The following is a 19,924-nucleotide window of genomic DNA, read 5'->3' on the forward strand; positions in this document are numbered from 1 at the left end:
CTCAGCTACAAGGGCATAGTTAATGAGCATCATTACTGAATGCCAGAGTGACTCGCTGAGCAAATTCAAATTGTGCTCTCGCGAGAACTCTAGATGTTCCAGGGTAGGAGAAGTATGCGGCCCTGCCAACTTTCTCACCTCTGCAAACCTGGCTGAACACTGCGTGAAATGGGCATGATGTTTGGATTGTACGTTTTGGGAAAGTTACAGAAATGGTCGGACACAGCCCCCCAAATGACTGTTCTGTTAGAGCATACTGGTGCCTTTAGCTTAAGTGTAGCACAGAGACTATGGAAAAAAGCTAGCCTGGCTTTGCCTGGCTTCATATTAACTGTACAGATATGATAGTGGTATCAAATCAATCCTTGTATCCAGCTCTCGACAAAGAAAATAATTCCCTTTCATTTTTAAGCTATTTCTTTAATTTCTGGTACTTTCTATGTCATCGTGAATGTGTTTGTTGTCATAGGCCTATAAACCTGAAACCCACACATACTGTACATCTCTTACTATAAATAATAAAACATGTCATCAGAAGTGTCAGATTTTAGGTGCAGCCATGTGGGGCACTTTCCCAGCTATGGACCTTCTTTTCATTTTATTTTCTACCGTACATCAACTAAAACAAAATACAAATTCTCAAACCTCACTTCAGTGTTTTGAGCCAAAACTATCCACTCCTTGGAATAGACTATCAAGTGCTGTTGCCTGTCTCCATTAATTATCCAGATTTCACCACAGTGTATTTTGTGCCTTTGTGCAGAGTTTGCAGGGTAATTACTGGCAGGACCTGCTTAAAGCTGTTATTTTCCAGATGGCAGGCAGGCAAGACTCAAGAGCTGGTTAGTACCATGTGCTCACGCTGGAGCCTATACAGCAAGCACTTAGCCTTCAGATGGCATGGAGCTGCTATAGGCCTGGCTGAGCTGAAATGGGTCATGGTCAAAGTACTTTTGGCTGAGGAAGAAAAGCGTTGAATCCCCAGAAAGCAAACGTTCTGTATTTTAGGGGAAAGCATAGCATCCAGACCCGTGCAGACCAGACACAAAGTCTGATTGCAGGTGGGCCGGTTTCTTGCAGCCAGTGGGAGGAAATGTGGGGTTTAAAGGGGTTGAATCTTGATTGGATGTGGCGCAGTTCTAAAGTTCAAAGCCTACAGCTGCGAGAGAGAGAAAGAGTGAAAGGTCAACAGACTGGATTTGGTGGGTTGTGGAGCTGCATTCGATGAGTGTAGACAACCAGCAGCTGCACAGTGACAAGGAGATTTACCAAGGCAAAGGTCTTCTCACCACTCAAGGATGAGATCCTATTCAGCTGTCTACTTGCTAAAAAGTGCACTGGCCAAGGGTCTGGCCATTGTTTATAGCTGTCAAATTCATGTGATAAATACATAGAAGTGATATTACTTGGAAACAAGGAGAAACAGCTGGCCTGGCTCTGTCCAAAGGTAACAAAATCCACATACCAGCCCCTCTAAAGCTCACTTATTAACATATATCTCATTTGTTTTATCCCTACAAAAAAACAAAGTGTAAAAAAGGAAATTGTTGTTAAAAATGTCAAACTTTTTCTTAAAGGCAGCTCCAGTGATGACTAAGTATAGGAACTGTGAGGATTCAAATGAAGCTTTGACTTCCAATCTATTCTCATTTTCTTCTTTATCTCCCTTTGCCTATTAGAGGAAAAACCAAGTCAAGAGAGCAATCCTTGTTTGGGTTCACTGGATGATGATGGGCAGCTGTGAAAGGGAACACTTAACGATAAGTTTCACTTATCGGTAGAAACTGAAATGGAAGAGGATGTGTTACAAAGGCCGGGCACAAGAGAGCAAACAATCTCTGTGTACACAGCAGCAGTCATTGCTTTGTGAGTAACCAGTGGAAAGCAATCATTCAAAAAGTCAGTTATTGTGAGTATTTGTCTCAGGTAAAAACAAATCAATGATTATAATCCTGCTCTATCAGTACCTGATAACAATTTCACAGTTGTTGTGAAAAGCAGCATTGTTTTAAAATAAGTTTTCTTAAAAGTGATCAAATGACAAGAAATGTAGGGCTTATGTTCATTAATCCCTTTACAGGTAAACAGCTAACATTCATCTTAAGTTTAAATTGGAAAGTCATTGAAATTGTAGTTATGCAACGCAATATTAGTTTCATGACAATCAAAGGGGTATACTTACATTTTCTCTCTAAAACCATGGTGACAAATTTGGGCCTGTGAGCTGACTGACACATTCCTCCATGTCCCTCTGAAAAGACTTAATTTAACTTTCCTTGCGTTTTATTTTCCCCCGAGTCAATGAGCTCCACCAGCCACAAAACTCACAAGAACAAAACACCCACACTGAGAAAAGAAAGAAAAGTGAGGAGAATGGAACACAGAGAGACTGGGAGAAAAGGAGAAGTAGAAGAAGGGGAAAATAGTCTTTTTAGGTTCAAAGGCGATCTTTCTCGCTCCCACTCTTATCCATTCACTTTGTGCCACATTGGCCCCTGGGGGGGATGGGGGCTGCTTGTCATTGGTGCCATTCACCTGTCAATCAGAGTGTTACAGGATCTGATGGGCTCCATGTTATGGAGCGGAAACCCCCAGCCAAGAGGCACATGGGATGAAGTCACCACCTGTTTACTCTAGCAACAAAACCACCTCCACTGTCTGAAACTTCTTCTTCGGCTCAGCTAACAATGAAATTGTACTTTCTGATACTGGGGGAACTATACTATTTGTTATTCACATTACATGGAAACATTAATTTGTTCAGTTCTGATGCATTTAGACTGACAGCACTATAAAGTCAAATTTATAGCACTACATCCATATTACACAAAGTATAATGAGGAATTTTCTCCACAAGGATACATAAAGATACTCTGGTATGGATGGACTCTGTTTCTTGGACATTAGGGTGTTTAGAGTGGTGTATGATTTTATATATATATATATATATATATACATACATACATACATACATATACATATATATATATATATATATATATATATATATATATATATATATATATATATATATATATATATATATATATATATATATATATATATATATATATATATATATATATAAACATTACAGTAATATATCTTTGAGCCTTCCCAAATGGCACATAGCGTGAGAGAAAAACAGAAACCATTGGTGGAATGTAACAAGTCAAGTACTGTACAAAGGGAGGTGGTGCAGTTTTAGAGTGCTTTGTTTGAGTATTTCCATTTTATACTTTATACTTCTACCCCACTTTTCAGGGGTATTTTGTTCTTTTTACCCAACTACATTTATTTAGCAACCAGGGTAAGGTGTTTCTTTGCAGATTCAGGTTTTACATACAAAACACATGATCAGCTTATAAAATATGAATCATTCTTAAATATATGTGTATATATATATATAAACACATATATATACACAGAGAGAGAGAGAGAGAGAGAGAGAGAGAGAGCTTAAAGCAGCAAACACAATACAAAGTGGTTATTCATTGCACACACATTTATGGTTTGCAAATTGAAATCTGTAGTGAAACAAATACTCTGAAGATACATTCCTACTGTATTTACCACCAGCAACTCTATAGACACAAAGCATAGCAATAACTACCCCCCTCAAGCCCTCCATGCTCTCAGAACAAGGTATAGAATAACACACAGGAAAGTATCTTGGGGCAGTATAGGTGTTCAGAAACAGGACACAGATTTCCGCGAGCAAACCCAGGTGGTCTGCCGTCCCACGTCCTCTGTTACTCATGAAAAGTGACTTTTCTCTCTGCTGCTGCGGCATTCATACGGAGGACATAAACTGCACTGGAGCCCATTGCACCAGACCCAGATTGATTCAGTGTGCGACTCTGAATGTGATCTGAAGACAGTGTGTGAAGCTGATGACGGTGCTGAGGGCTCCTGCAGCGGTGGCGGAGTTGGTGACAGTAAAGCATCTCAGCTCGCACACTGCTGCCTTAACTCCAAATGTGCTGTTGTGTGTGTGTGTGTGTGTGTGTGTGTATATGTGTCTGCATTACATGTGGGAATGACCTCCAAGAAAACACTACTGAATATGCAGCCAAACAATCAATCAATCGGCCAATCGTGAACTCATGTAAATCACTTTCCCCACAGACCAGCCATCAATACAACTGTTTCATTGCTCTTTATACAACCAGATTAACGCTCGTGAAGAATAACAGAGACGATATGAATGTCCTCGCCCTGGCTGTAACCCGAGAGCCTGGAGGTGGTACTGAGGGAACGCCAGGGGCCCTCAGTGTGAAAAGCGTCCAGTCAAGCTTGGCCTGAGCCACACAGACTACTACTCACTCCATCTACAGCCCCTCACAGCAGGATCCAGCCATCTGGACTCATTTCTGCTCTGACAGGGTGGCTCTCAAGGCCCATCTGTATGAGGGCTGCATTCACAGTGGGCCCCAGGAATGTGCTTGTCTGGGAGAGAACTGAGCAGATTTAAGGGATGACGGCGCAACGCAATATATCTTTTCACCCTGTAGGCTACACTTGAGCATGTCATTTCATCAACATCTGCATTTCATTTTTAGTGCCCTAGTCAATCTCAGGTTCAGTCCGTTTGGTTTTAGGCACAAAAATAGGACTCAAATCACTTTGGTATTGCTTGTTGTTCAGTCATTTAGGCTACAAACACATGCAAGACATGACTTTCTCAAATATTTCTCTAATTCTCCTAATTTCCAAGTCCTACAATCCAGGTTGTCATTTAAATGTTTTCATGGTTCTGTAATAGTTGAAAACAGATTATACAGATTTGTCTTGTAGAGTTATTTGTAAATTGAGTCACTAGTTCACTTCCAGACATCTGTTGCATCTCATACCCCTTTCCCCATATTTCCTGTCAGTTTATACCATAATGGTGAAAATGCACTATAAAAAAAAAAATCCTCTTTAAAAAGTTATGAATGTAGACATTTTTTCTGAACATAGCCAAGTTGTGTTACCCAACTGAAATAACCTACTGACTTTCTAGAGTTTGGTTAAGATAACCCAAAGGGATACATACTGTAGCAGAGCAGTAAATCCAGACAGGACCTCACTGCATGCATTACTGCCATTCTGCGCCTGCAGCAACAGCTCAACCCTATTAGCTGTTCGGTTACTATGGCAACTACTACAAAACCCCAAAAGAGCCGACAGAAAGGGGTCATAGGGCAACAGCAGGTCATTCGGCAGATAACCAACACATGTCTTCCCTTGGATTCTAGGTCTTACAGGGAAAGCATGCTGTTGACCAATACATAAAGATGTAATGTATGGTTGACCTGGTTCTGAAAAAAAACTGGTTCTTTAAAAAAAAATATATATATATATATATATATATATATATATATATTGACAGCCCTAATATATATATATATACATACGTTAATGAGAACAATGTTTGGGTTCCATGCTGTTAAAAAGGTCTGGCTGGTGTTTATCCTCCTCCAGCATGACAGATGTTTTTTAACTTAATTTGGCAGAGACACTCCTTCAATGGACCATTCAACAACTTCCCTGCAAAATATCTAGCCCACAATCCATATATTAACAATTTATTAACTGCAGACTTGAAAGACTGTAATATTGCCTATGTTGAGAATCCACTGCACTGGGAGCTGAATGGGGTGTATGTGGCAGGTCCAAATGACCTAACATTGATTTACAACCTGCATAAGACCTGTGTCATGTGACTGTCCCCTCTGAGACTATGATCAAAAATCTCCTTTTCTGGATACCATTAACACCAAATTCATCATCCACGCAGGCGTCTGTCCGCCTTTTTTCTGAAAACACTTTTAACCACACCCACAGGGCCTCCTCACTGTTTTCTCATTGTAAATGAAACTGCGGTTTTAATTCTCAGGACTGTTACACATCACCATGTGCTGCTTTTACTGTAGGCATCCCTGTTTCTGTGTTACATTCCTACAGTGCTGTTGCAGTGAATTCACAAGTACATTTCATGAGCAAATGCGCCCCAATGTTACATAATCCTGCCTTGAGGATGAAATGGCATCAGAAACGACTGTGCATCAGAGGCAGCTCCAATGTGAGTCCACCTCCTGGTAAAACCTTTTGTTCTGCTGCCTTTTGCTGTGAGCTTTCAGCATAAATCCATTCTCATTAGTTGACTGAGGTGCAGGAGCTAAACCTGGCAGTCTAATACAAGCAGGCAGCGCCCCCCAGTGGTGTGCTACAAAACTGTGTGGAATAACTGGTGGGAAAAAAAGGCCTGTTAGTGGTGCTTATTTGGCGAATCAGCAGCTTTGGGGTTTCTCATTGGCTAAGAGGGAGCTGTCAATCAAATCCTCCAGAGGGTGTTTTTCTGTGGTCTTCTCAGTGCGGTTTAGGAGCTTGTGGAGGAAAGATCCCCTCTGTGAAAACCAATGTGCTTAAATTGAGATTTTCTGAAGTAAAGGTCCTGCATCCAGAAGTTTACTTAACTTTAAGTGTTAGTAACAAAATGTACTTACAGTAAATTATTAAAGTATTAAAAAGAAAGGTTCGCAACAATATTAGGCAAAGTTGCACCATTCTGCATAACATTATTTCCATCATTTATACTTTTAGAATATTATAATTGATGCATTAAAGCTGCATTTTCATGTTGTTAACGATGGTACTAATTGTAACTACTTACAATACATACTTTATTTTGCTCATATGTGTTTCTGTAAAATCCGTGGATGCAAAGTAACTAACTAACAACTATAGCGGTGAAATAAATATAGCGGATTAAAAATTAATAGAGCAATTCTATTTTCCTTTAAAATAGTACAATAGAAGTATAAAGTATTCATGGAAATACTTAAGTAAAGTACTGTGCAATTAGCTCACTCAAACTTGTACTTTAAATGTTAATATAGCCTATTGTAAATATATTGTAAATATAATATAAATGGTGACGTCCATGCATCTAATATCAGGCGCTCATATCGATTATATTTCTAAATGCAGATTTCTAATAAGGTTTAGCTTTTTCTTAAATGTCTGGGCGTAAATTAATCTGCTTACACTCTGATGACATTTTGTTTCCTTGCATATAGCCTCAAAATAAATTCAAAATCATGATCTGCTTCTACTGACAATGATCAAAAAGATCAAAGAACCAAAAACCTGGAAACAGTCTATAATCCCAGCGAGACATGTCAAGTGCACCGAGCCTATGTTTGCCATACCCAGCTGACGCCCATGGGTGGCAGGGCAGTTCCGGCCCACTGGACGGGGAACGGACTGCTCTCTGATTGGTCGGAGGTGTGCGCGTCCCCGTCGTCTCCTCCCGGTTTTCCTGGCATGACCTTTTCCCTTGGCAACCACTTCCTCCGAGCATCCACGGCCATCTTTAATTTTAAGTCATTCGTGAAAAGTTGTTTCGCTCATGTAAACACGCCGACCGACACATTTGCGCACAAAGCAGCATTGACGGCGTTGTGTGCATGTAGTTTCCAGCGACGTGCTCCACACAGAGCCGAGCAGCACCGCAGCAGGCTGTCCGCAGAGATTAAGTAAACACCGAAAGCGTACGTGCATATTGTTCAGTGGAGCGTCTGATAGCACGTTTCCACACATGTATTTTTAGGCTGCTGTTTGCACAATATAATCAAAACTAAACTGTTTGAATGCGCTAATACACGTGTGTTTGTAGATACTAACGTGTTGCGTTAAGGGTCCTATTTATGACGTGCTCCCGAAAGAAACAGCAGGTGGAGCGCTAGAATAAATGTATGGGTAATTGTCTGAACGGCACAGCCGAGTACTCACCTCTGCCATGTTCTGCAAATATCCCAGCTGACATCACTGTGGAGTTTTAACAAAAAAAATTGAAACTTTCTTATGGTTTGGCATTAATACAGGCTGGCTGTCATTCGCTTATTTGTTTCACATTCATGGCAGGATGAGAAAGAAGCAGACTGCCAAACAACGGAAGACCGAGGAGACTCCTACAGTTGTCCAGGAGTTTGTGGTAGAAAAAATAATTCTCCGCAGAATCTTTAATGGAAGAGTGGAGTACTTCCTGAAGTGGAAAGGTTTCACTGAGTGAGTGAGATGTCCTTGCTAATATTGGGTGATTTTTGTTTTTGTTTATGCATCATTTAAATGTATTCCTCCCTCTGATGTATTTACAGTGCAGAAAACACATGGGAACCTGAGGACAATCTGGACTGTCCTGAACTCATTGAAGAGTTCCTGAGAAACACACATTTCTCAGAGGTGAATGAGGAAGAGCGCAGCGAACAAGAGTTCATTCCAAAAGAAGAAATGACAGAGCAGGAGACGGAAATTGTGAGTATGTGAGAAATGCTGTGCCGGAGTGTCTTACATTTGATGTTGTTTCCATGTTATTCACAGAACTTCCGCACCTAAATCAGTAAAAAGGAAAAAACAACATATTATTGGAAAATTTTTATGTGGGGTGTTACACTCAAAACAATCAGGAAGTTGGTTCTCTTAAAGTAAAAAGAAGCTGCACTGAAGTTGAGTAAAAACCTTTGACGATGTGGGGACATTTTGTTCCTAGTTTTTTTTTTTGAGTTTTAAGGCTGAATATGAAACTGTATGTTGTGTGAAGGTGGCTAGTTTCGCAATGCCCCTGTGAAGTGAAAGCAATAAAATCTCCTTTTTTTCCGCAATGGGCATTTACAGTAGAGAAAAAGAAGAAGCAAGCGGGCTTCGAATGCGGATGTTGTCGTTGTGGTTTCTTCTAACTGCTGCACCTTTGTCCTTGTCATTCTCTTTGCAGTCCTTCATGCAGTCTCAGCAGCAAAGCAACAGCGAGCCAAATGACAAGCAGTCAGACTCCCCCACTAACCTCAACACTTACCTCGAGCCCGAATGCATCATCGGCTCCACAGACAGACAGGGAGAGCTCATGTTCCTCGTCAAATGGTAACTCCACTGCTTCCTCTTTTCTCTGTCCTTGCATAAATGCCAGGGGTTGGGTAAATGTTTGTGTGATGGTAAAAGTCAGTTGTTCATGTTTAAAGCTGCAATCTACATGTTCAAACAACAGAAAGGATGATAGCACCTGGTGTCAAGTGTATGAGGGTGTTTTGTAGGTATGCAGTTAATAATGTCATCATGTTGTGTGAACATATCAATACCTAAGGAGACAAAGTTAGACAACATCGTGACCACTTGACAAAACACTCCTCAGATGAACTGAATATGGAGTGCATGCTGCCATGAGAAAGAAACGGCACACCCCAGAAACGCAGTGTCTTTCTTTTTGGTCTGAATTCCGGCTAATGAAATCATGCTTTTAGTTGCATTATGGGAAGTGGATGATCTAGTGTTTTGGAGCTTCATCCATATACTGTAAGGCAAGGCAGGTTTACTTATTAATTTATTTATTGGCACCTTTCGCACACAGAGGTAATTCAAAGTGCTTTACATAAAGCAAAGAGATGCTTTAGAACAACATTTAAAACACAATACAATAATGAAAACATATATTAAAAGAGTAAAAGGAAATACAAATGGACACAAAATAATCGACCAGAAACAAGTAAATATTTCAATATCTGCTGAGTCCCTTAAACTTTACTGAAATGCAGTACTAATATATGTACTACCCCTTTAAGTGTCATTGTATATTTCAAAACCATAGAGAGTGACTGATGTGATTCAGTCCCCTTAGCCTTTCCTCATCACAATAACTGTTTCCAAACTGGCAGGTGTGTGTGCTGCTGCTGAAACATTAAAAGTAGGAGGCCGCCATCTTAATGGTCTCCTTCTCCTGCGTGTTTCTTTCCCCACAGGAAGAACTCTGACGATGTGGCCCTGCTGCCGGCACGGGAAGCCAGCGTCAGGTGTCCCCAGGTGGTCATCGACTTCTATGAGCAGAAGCTGACCTGGCACTGCGGAGACGAGGAGCAGTGAAGTGTGTGTGCGTGGGTTGTGTACAGAGGCAAACTGATAAACAGCTGTGCTCTCACCTGAAGCTTAGTTTAACCTCCATCGAGTGTCCCACCTTCAGCTGACATTAGAGGCACACGGTGTGAAATTACGCCGCAGGAAGGGGTTTCAGATTCTGGCAGGTGCAAAATCCTCTGCGGGGAAGGATTTGAAGTGCTCTCAGTCCTGTGGTGCTCAACGAGGTCTTTGTGCCTTTGTGGAGACTGCGATGGAGACTAAAACTAACCTCTGTGTAGAGCAGCTGATTTGAGGTCAGACTAACTTGTAGCAGCTTAGGTCTCGTGTAAGCAGACACCATCACTGTGAACATGTTTTTGTTTTTATTGTTATTATAGTCATTTTAGTATTTATAGTCCTGTTTTCCATCTTCGTTGTTTAGTATATGCTTTCTATATTTTATAGCAACACTGTGTAGGCAGAGTGAACTACCTGCTATCCACCCCGAACCTCCAGTCCTTGTAGCTTTTAATTAGAGCTGAAGATTGTAGACCTGTTGTTCAAACGTTTGTTGTTTGAATTTGTATTGTGTGAGGCGTTTTATAACCAGCCACAGCTTGTACTGTGTCTTACTGTGTCTCCTTGTGTTTGATGTCAAATATTTATAATTGTTGCCCACCAGAAATTTCCCCTTATTTCATATCAGCTACTAAGTACCAAATATTCTCTTCTCCTCTATATTGAATTATAACCAGATTATTATTGAGTTTAAAAAAAGTATATTATTTGGTGATTACACAAAGTGAAGTCCTGGCAGAATGAATCAAAAGATCATAATATTTCTAAGTAAATCTATTGTGATTAACACAATAACTTTTGTGCACCTGTCATAGCTAATAAGATTGTTAAAAATGTAGCACTTTAGATACAAGACTGTCCAATTACGCGGGGCATTGTCTTGCAGTATTTATAGAGGTCTGTGTACATGATATTTGTATCCTGATGGCACTATCCTGACTCTACATATCTCCCATGACTGTTATGGGACACTCAGCTGAACCTTAAACCTCCTAAAACACACTGCTACTAAATTACTGTAACTGTTGACCATGGATCTGTGAAGTCTCTGTGAATAAAGGAAGTCTTTTTGTGAAGCTTTTATCTTGAAGAGTTTTACTGTCACATTTGTCAAATGCTAAAGGAACATCAATCCAACAAATGATCAGTAGCAAAGGATGTGTTTTGACTGATTATGAGGATGAGCCTATCTCAGTCTTGTGACTTTATTTTGAAACCTTTGCCCCTGGACAATATAAGTTGGATAAGAGGCACTGAGAGAATGCTAAGCACAACATTATCTGTCTGACTTTACGTTACTGAGATTCAAACAAGAATATTTGGATTATGAGAGAACAAACCGACACCACTGTTAATCAGGTAGGTCTGAAGTTATCCAGTAATTGGGATTTTAAGACGTTTCATAGTTAAAACACCTTTTAAAATGTCACAAGTTGAGTTCTGAACCTTTAAATTATTGTACAACCTTAAAAAAATGTTTTTGTCCTGAGCAAAAAAGGATATTTGGTGGGTTTTTCCTATGCTTCATTGCACTTCCTCTAAATCTGCCAATAAAACACTTCCCCTTTTTTATAACGCACTCAGTTCAGTGTTTCAGCGTCTCTTGCCTTCTCAATGCAGCAAGTTATCAGTGTCTGGGTGCGGGACCCACGTATACGAAAGAACGACTTTTGGCATGCCTACATAGACTATGAAATTTGTTTACATGTAAGTACAACGATAAAAGGAAGGTTTTTTTTACCTTTACAGTCAAATAATGGAGCTTACGGTAACGTGTCACACTTGTGTCCTGTTTTAGACAAACAGCGTGTGCTTCACCAAGAAGATCTCAAGTGTGAGAAGGAGGTACAGTGAGTTTGTATGGCTCAGGCAGAAGCTACAAGCAAATTCACAGCTAATGTAAGTTAATTTACTGCATTTTGAAGTGACAATTTGAGCAAAAACAGAACACATATTTCAGTTTTCATCTTAAAAGTAATCTGCACTGTGGTTCCTGTCATCTTTAGGGTGTATTTGTGTCTTTTGCAGGTTACAGTTGCCAGAGCTGCCCCCAAAGAACCCTTTCTTCAGCCTGAACAGCGCCCAGCAGATCACTGAACGGATGAAAGGGCTCCAGACGTTTTTGGAACAGTAAGAATGATCTCACAGATCAATAAACATATGAACTTTGACATACATCCCAGTTTCCAGAAACACATGACATGAACAAGCAATACAATGTACTGTTCACAACAATCTGATTTGTTTGTTATTCTCCAGGACCCTCCAGAGTCCCCTGCTGTTGTCCGACAGTTGCCTGCATCTTTTCCTGCAGTCACAGCTAAGCCCGTCCAAGATGGAGGCCTGTGCTGCTGGAAGGACCCACTACTCTGTGGCCCAGGCGGTCCAGCACTGTGGCCTGAGGCGATTCCACTCTGAAGAGGATCTGCAGAAGGACCTCAGCATGTCCTGTGACTCTGACTCAGACGGGTATTGTAATGTCACACTTTGGAGTTTTTCTCCACTCACTATTCCATCACTAGAAAGCCTTTTACCTCTAATGATAGAGTTCATTGTGTATTTGCTCTGCCAGCAGTAAGGCAAAATATGCTTTTAAGTATACACTCACTAATGCATTTTCCAGGACATAATATGAGAACTCCTTCTGCCTCATTATAAAATGTTATTCACTTTTCCATCCCCTGTTCTTGTGTCATTCCAGATCAGAGTGTAGAGATCCAGAGCTTCGGATTAAAGATTTGGCAATAAACAAAGCAGAGAGTACAGCTTCACTTGATCTCATGGGAACCAGCCAGGAGGAAACCCACAGCTGCTTATGTGGTTCTACATGAAAACATCATCATCATATCATCGGCACAAATGTTTGGACCTGTGAACAAGAAATGTGCCTCTTACCCCATCATACTGCACCTTTGGCTATGTGGTTGCTCCTAATTATTTCATTTGTAAAAAAGTTATACTTTATTATGTTCTCATTGGAGCATTTCACTTTGTAACATGTACAGTAAATAGTAACAACAATTTAACTATTGTATATCCATAAAGGGTTGTTTACCAGTATGTTCTGTCTGCACAGCTATAAAGTTGTAGCAACAAGTTTCCTGAAGATGGCAGTGTTGTTACATCAATCTGTTTGTATATTAATTTATCCCATGAACATATAACTGTCCATATTCACTTCATAAACACGCCTAACATTCATCACTGGTTATGGTCATTCACAAGGTGTATTTTTTGCCAGATATGTGCAGATAACAATGCAATACTTTAAGCAGTGACAGCCTGATGTCTCTCTCTGTGGTTGAACTCCCCCTCCTAATAAAGTGTAAGGTGGAAGCTTGTCATGTGGTGGCCACTGCAGTGCTTAGCAGTATGACGTATAATAGGGTCTCTGCAGAGTTTTCTGACAGCCCCCCTGTCAGGTGTGTGGCTGGTAGGAGTTCCTGTGGGATCCCAATGGACTCGCTCCTGTCTGATGGGGCCACCAGGTAGACAGGCTACATTGCTCTCTGCTGAACAAAATGCCAGCTGCACTGACAAGCAGCCACTTTTTATCTCTCTCTCTCTCTCTCTCTCTCTCTCTTTCTCTCTCTCTCTCTCTCTCTCCCTTTGTACTTATATGAGCCTGTTCATTACAGTCACATATCTGTGTGTGTGTGTGTGTGCGCTGAATACATGTACATAAATACATGTGCTCCCACAGTGAGCAGCACTATGCTCATGCAGAGGTAATGACCACTAAACAGAGTGACGGCAGGCGGACATATCTACACAGCCAATTAAATTAGCTTTGTCTCTCTGCAGCGGTTGTGATATTCATAATGAATTCAGAGCAGACAAAAGGCTTGTGTTGCAGAGAACAGAGAGGTGACAGCACCTCAGACCTGCTCTGGGTTTGGACAGTAGGAAAGCCCACTAACTCAAATTGGGGGAGAGGGAGGTGGGGGGTATGCACATTTTAAATGTTGAAGTAGGTTATTTTTACACACATGGAAAGCCATACCTATCTTACCACTCAGTCTAACAAAAACAATTCTACCACTGATGTATTTTTTGTTTTAAAAAAATTTTTATTTGGTATTCCAGCAGACAATCATTTGCAACTACACTTTTTTTGCAAACATAAAACTGACAACTTAACAAAAATACATCTCTCTCTCAATCTCCAACCCCACCCAAAAGTGCTATCCAGTGGTAAAGGCAGGTAATGAAGGCGTACAGATTAATCACTAGCTTGCATAAAAGAAATACAAGGGGACCACGTTTTTTCAAATAACAAAATCTTGTCTTTTAGAGCATACCTAATTCTTTCTAAATGTAGTATACCAGTCAGCTCTGTCAGCCACAGTTTAAGAGTTGGAACTTCCTTTTTCTTCCAAAACAAAACAATAAGTTTCTTAGCAGAAATGAAACCATATGAAACAAAATGTTGTTGTACCAGTGTACGTCTCAAAAACTCCTCAGAAACTCCAAGTATAATTAAAATAGGATCTGGTTCAAAATGTATGCCCAGTGCATCCGAAAAAACCTGGAAAATCTTATTCCAGAAACTTTGTAATTTTGGACACATAACATAGCAATGAGACAGGCTGGCATCTATGATTTGACATTTGTCACATAAAGGAGACACTTCTGGAAAAATCGCTAGGGATTTTAAGCGCACATTCCTCTTCCCAGGCAGATTCAATTTTCTCCATCAAAGGACTTTTCACCTGTTCTAAAGCCTTGTACAGAGAGGAGATGCTATTACCATCTCTATGACGCTTTTCCAAGAATGTATCCAGATACATAGGTGAGGCATCTACATAATTAGGAATGTAAGATTTTACAAAGTCTCTAATTTGAAGGAACCTAAAGAAATTATTTGAAGGAATGTTATATTTCTTACACAGCTGCTGAAAGGAAGCAAATTTTCCATTCACATATAAATCCCCTATATTTACCACTGATGTATTTTTTATGAATTCATTTTTAGGCTTTGTTGCCCTGTCATCAAATAAGCAAGTTAAATGTTTTACATGGCAATTTTGGAAGTTAAAGAGTTAAATTCTACTATTTAAAACCTACACATCACTATACTTTTTATACTTTATGAGCCAATTCCAGATAGATGTAGTCCATAGACTAAATATATATATATATATATTACTATTTTTAGGCCACCAAATAAATGCATAAATAAACTAGAGATCACACTAGCCCACTAACCTGACAAAGGTGAAATCCTTTTCTGTGGTAGCGCCAGAGATGTATAGTAATAAAGTAGAACTACTTCACTAATGTACTTAAGTACTAAAAGGCTGTATCTATACTCTACTGTATACTCTCTAGTATTATTTTTACTTTCCACTTTTACCTCAGTACATATTTTCAATGAGTTTAATACTTTTATCCGATACATTTTTTATGTGCTGCATTGTTACAATTATAAAAATGTTACGAATCATTCCAAACCTACGTTATCACTGCCAGAGCGGTAGATGGCTCTGTCACCAGGTTTGGTGAAGCTGCCTCATCATTGAGCGAATCAAGCGATCAAGAAGACCGTGCATGCTCCCGTTCTGCCTTTCGCTCTGCTGCCTGCCTGCATTGAGAACATTTGAGCTTTGTTAGTTTGTTTCGAGATGGAAGAACCAGAAACACCCCCTTCAACACCTTCAACTTTGAGTGATCGTGGCGGTGAGGGTGAGGAAGGAGACCACCCCTGGCCCTACTTAGAGTCCATGTTTTCATTTGTCAGAGTGAAAGACAATTCATATAGAATAAAGTGCCTACTCTGCTGCCCAAAAGATTGCGAAATAAGGGCCTTCAAAAATTCACCGTAGAATTGAAAGAAACATATCAAGGTAAGTTACAAATATAATACACAAATGGCACACCAGCTTGAGCTATCAGTAAGTGCTAGCTAACTAGCAACCCGCGGTTCATGACATGCGTTGTACATTACTGTACTTGTACTTCTGCTACAGCCAAAGGAATGGTGAGTGCCCTTTAGGCTAAACATTTGAAATACAACCCAAATTCCAGAAAAGTTTAGATGTTTTTTAAATTTTAATAAAATGAAAACTAAAAGACTTTCAAATCACATGAGCCAATATTTTATTCACAATAGAACATAGATAACATAGCAAATGTTTAAACTGAGAAATTTTACAATTTTATCCACTTAATAGGCTCATTTAAAATGTAATGCGTGCTACAGGTCTCAAAAAAATTGGCACGGGGGCAACAAATGGCTAAAAAAGCAAGCAGTTTTGAAAAGATTTTGAAAAGGTCTGTAATGATTAGCTATAAAAGGTATGTCTTAGAGAAGCAGAGTCTCTCAGAAGTAAAGATGGGCAGAGGCTCTCCAATCTGTGAAAGACTGCGTAAATAGATTGTGGAATACTTTAAAAACAATGTTCCTCAACGTCAAATTGCAAAGGCTTTTGCAAATCTCATCTACTCATCTACAGTGCATAACATCATCAAAAGATTCAGAGAAACTGGAGAAATCTATGTGTGTAAGGGACAAGGCCGGAGACCTTTATTGGATAAACGTGGTCTTCGGGCCCTCAGACGACACTGCATCACTCATCGGCATGATTGTGTCAATCAAATTACTAAATGGGCCCAGGAATACTTCCAGAAACCACTGTCGGTAAACACAATCCGCCGTGCCATCAGCAGATGCCAACTAAAGCTCTATCATGCAAAAAGGAAGCCATATGTTAACATGGTCCAGAAGTGCCGTTGTGTCCTGTGGGCCAAGGCTCATTTAAAATGGACTATTTCAAAGTGGAATAGTGTTCTATGGTCAGACGAGTCCAAATTTGACATTCTTGTTGGGCTAAAGAGGAGGGAGACCTTCCAGCATATTATCAGCGTTCAGTTCAAAAGCCAGCTTCTCTGATGGTATGGGGGTGCATAAGTGCATATGTTATGGGCAGCTGGCATGTTTTGGAAGGCTCTGTGAATGCTGAAAGGTATATAAAGGTTTTAGAGAAACATATGCTTCCCTCCAAATGACGTCTATTTCAGGGAAGGCCTTGTATATTTCAGCAGGACAATGCAAAACCACATACTGCAGCTATTACAACAGCATGGCTTTGTCGTAGAAGAGTCCGGGTGCTGAACTGGCCTGTCTGCAGTCCAGATCTGTCACCTATAGAGAACATTTGGCGCATCATTAAATGAAAAATACGTCAAAGACGACCACGAACTCTTCAGCAGCTGGAAATCTATATAAGGCAAGAATGGGAACAAATTCTGACATCAAAACTCCAGCAAGTCATAGCCTCAATGCCCAGATGTCTTCAAACTGTTTTGAAAAGAAAAGGAGATGCTACACCATGGTAAACATGCCCCGTGCCAACTATTTTGAGACCTGTAGCAGAAATCAAATTTGAAATGAGCTCATTTTGTGCATGAAATTGTAAAATTTCTCAGTTTAAACATTTGCTATGTTATCTATGTTCTATTGTGAATAAAACATTGGCTCATGTGATTTGAAAGTCTTTTAGTTTTCCTTTTATTAAAATTTAAAAAATGTCCCAACTTTTCTGGAATTCGGGTTGTAATATAAACAATATGATAGTCAAACTTTTGACTGCTTTTTTTAATAACTACATAACACAATACTTGTACTTTTACTTCAGTACTTGAGTAGTACATTTTTAAAATAAACTACTTGCAATACTTAAGTACAACAAAGTTTGAATACTTTAGTACTTCCACTCAAGTGTGGTGCTTAAAGAGCACTTCAACTTCTACTCAAGTCACTTTTTTGATAGAGCACTTGTACTTTTGCTCAAGTCTGGGTCTCTAGTACTTTATACATGTCTGGGTAGCACACACACACACACACACACACACACACACACACACACACACACACACACACACACACACACAAACACAAGGTGAAAGCAATACCAGTGTTGCTGTTGCTGCTGGTAATAAATATAAGCTTCAGCATTTCTTCAGAGAAGGCTTTGAAGCATCCTTGAGGCCTTTATGTTGGGAAATAAATTTCCCAGAAAAAATGAAAGAACTGAATAAATCAAATATACAAATTCCAAGTAATTAAAACATTTTAGAGACCTTCTTTTGGTTTCTGGTCAACATTTTATGAGAGTGGTGTATTGGGGAGACTCAGGGAGACCTCAGTATTTCCAACATCCTGGCAACATTGCTGCAGCAGAGGTTGTTAAGCATGCTAAAAATGTACGGTATGTCACATTACTTTCAGGAAAATTTTTTGGGTTTTGAGCAGTTTTAAAGATATTGCCTGTCTGTTGTCCCTGTTACGTAAATCAAACATGCATGCTTCAGTGAGTTTCCCTGCATGGCTTAGCACATGCTAACAAGTCTCTGTAACAGTAACGCTTTGTTTGTTGCTTATAGTCCCGTGGATTGAAACGTTTACATTGCTGGTTTTAGTCTGACCTGTCCAGGAGTATTGACTCCTCATAATGGTCTGTGACTCTGGTCTGCTGGCTGTTAACCTTGAGCCTCTGTAGCCTTGCCTGTCAGTGCAGCTCTGCTGCCATGACAACACTGACACATTTAAACCCAACAGATCGATTGGCTAACAGCTCCCTGCTCCATGTTGCGTGACCTCGAAATCAAATGGAGTGAAAACATAGGGAGCGAGTAAAATCAGTCAGTTTTCAGGGTGGGCTTTTAACAACAATTATTCAGAAAACTACAAGACTAAAATCTGATTTTAATTCTTTCCACAAATGCTTTAGTTCAGTTTAATCAAATTAGTATGCTTACTGTTTGACACATAAAACAGTAGAAGATAAAAGAAATGAAAATGGCCCTTCTGGGAGGTGCCCATCTGCCTCTGACCAAGTCAGCATGTCTTTCTGCAGCGACAGCTCAAATAAACCTCACCTCGTGTCTGTGATCTCATGCTTGACTTATTATTCCCTCTGTTGTGTAATTAAAACAGAATCACAAAAAGCAAAAAAATCCATTTTATGTTTTGGAAAGAACCAAATTGTCAAACTGGAATGCAACAATATGAAATCACAATCAGGGTTTGTTTACTGAGAAGACTGCACAGAGCCAAAAACAAATGGAAGTATTGAGGGAGATATGCTCCAGTGGAGGCAAATTACAGATAAATCAGAGGCTGCTCATGCATTTTAAGTGCTACATTATACAGAATCCATTAGTAGCAATAGGAGTTCAGCACCACTTGAGATATTAAATCTCTTTGCCTGCAACTCGGTAGAACCAGGATGAGTCAATATCAGAGAAGCCCAGCTGCACTGCAAATAGATAGGGGATGAGACCTAAAGGAATGATGCCAGTGTTATACACCAACAACAGTCATATGATAACAGCACAAGCTGGAGATACTGATGTGTTGTTATCATAGACTGTATATTAACAGTCTATGGTTGTTGGGACAATCACATTCACAAGGGGCAAGTGAAGGAGTAAGGTAAATGATCTGGAAGTCTCGGGTTAGTTGAATTGTTAATAATGTACGCCTTGACTCTTTTTCAAGGTCTCCAACATTTCATGCCAATACTGAGCACTGATTTACTGAGGCCACAAAAATTCCACAACCTGACGGACAAAAAAGGATTTTCAGATGTTACATCTGTCCTTGTAGCTTTGTGTGTGTGTGTGTGTGTGTGTGTGTGTGTGTGTGTGTGTGTGTGTGTGTGTGTGTGTGTGTGTGTGTGTGTGTGTGTGTGTGTGTGTGTGTGTGTGTGTGTGTGTGTGTGTGTTCAAAAGCCAACCCTATATCCTAACACCTGTCTCTATTTGGAGGAAAAATACTTTTTTCTCAAGGCTGAAACATTTTTCTCTGTCACTCAGTTGTCATGGCTGGAAATTAGCTGATTTAAGAGTTATCCATCATTCTTCAAACCCAACAGCCCCGGTACCGATCCTAGGTTCTGCATGGTCTATACCTGCGATTTCCTCTCCACATGCTGTCGCCTTTTGGTGCACGGATGTAGCAATTACAGGCGTG

The 19,924-nt window shown here is 40.0% G+C and overlaps 2 protein-coding genes across 4 annotated transcripts; both read left to right on the plus strand.

The window, feature by feature from the left end:
• The first annotated feature begins 7,254 nt into the window (after positions 1–7,254).
• cbx3b (chromobox homolog 3b) lies at positions 7,255–11,029 on the plus strand. Of its 3 annotated transcripts, none has more exons than XM_028581511.1 (5): positions 7,255–7,523; positions 7,912–8,055; positions 8,145–8,301; positions 8,759–8,904; positions 9,777–11,029. In XM_028581511.1, the coding sequence occupies exons 1-5, from the start codon at positions 7,312–7,314 to the stop codon at positions 9,895–9,897; spliced, it is 780 nt and encodes a 259-aa protein (XP_028437312.1). In that variant the 5' UTR covers positions 7,255–7,311; the 3' UTR covers positions 9,898–11,029. The 3 variants fall into 3 exon arrangements, with proteins under 3 accessions (XP_028437312.1, XP_028437313.1, XP_028437314.1); XM_028581512.1 differs by having other exon boundaries at positions 7,377–7,538; XM_028581513.1 differs by having other exon boundaries at positions 7,436–7,538; positions 7,872–8,055.
• A 215-nt stretch (positions 11,030–11,244) lies between these two features.
• Positions 11,245–13,271, plus strand: snx10b (sorting nexin 10b). The gene is made up of 6 exons (XM_028581514.1): positions 11,245–11,307; positions 11,533–11,655; positions 11,747–11,847; positions 11,977–12,078; positions 12,208–12,417; positions 12,650–13,271. The coding sequence occupies exons 1-6, from the start codon at positions 11,275–11,277 to the stop codon at positions 12,777–12,779; spliced, it is 699 nt and encodes a 232-aa protein (XP_028437315.1). The 5' UTR covers positions 11,245–11,274; the 3' UTR covers positions 12,780–13,271.
• Positions 13,272–19,924: the final 6,653 nt, after the last annotated feature.

This window comes from Perca flavescens, chromosome 6, assembly GCF_004354835.1.
Source record: "Perca flavescens isolate YP-PL-M2 chromosome 6, PFLA_1.0, whole genome shotgun sequence".
Classification (NCBI taxonomy): Eukaryota; Metazoa; Chordata; class Actinopteri; order Perciformes; family Percidae; genus Perca; species Perca flavescens.

Excerpts from the sequence above, each read along its gene's own strand:
- snx10b (XM_028581514.1), top strand. The coding sequence starts at position 11,275 with ATGAGAGAACAAACCGACACCACTGTTAATCAG. Across the intron at positions 11,308-11,532 it reads CCGACACCACTGTTAATCAG|TTCAGTGTTTCAGCGTCTCT; the intron begins GTAGGTCTGAAG and ends TAACGCACTCAG. Across the intron at positions 12,418-12,649 it reads TGTGACTCTGACTCAGACGG|ATCAGAGTGTAGAGATCCAG; the intron begins GTATTGTAATGT and ends GTGTCATTCCAG.
- cbx3b (XM_028581511.1), top strand. The coding sequence starts at position 7,312 with ATGACCTTTTCCCTTGGCAACCACTTCCTCCGAGCATCCACGGCCATC. Across the intron at positions 7,524-7,911 it reads AGGCTGTCCGCAGAGATTAA|GATGAGAAAGAAGCAGACTG; the intron begins GTAAACACCGAA and ends CATTCATGGCAG. Across the intron at positions 8,302-8,758 it reads CAGAGCAGGAGACGGAAATT|TCCTTCATGCAGTCTCAGCA; the intron begins GTGAGTATGTGA and ends TTCTCTTTGCAG.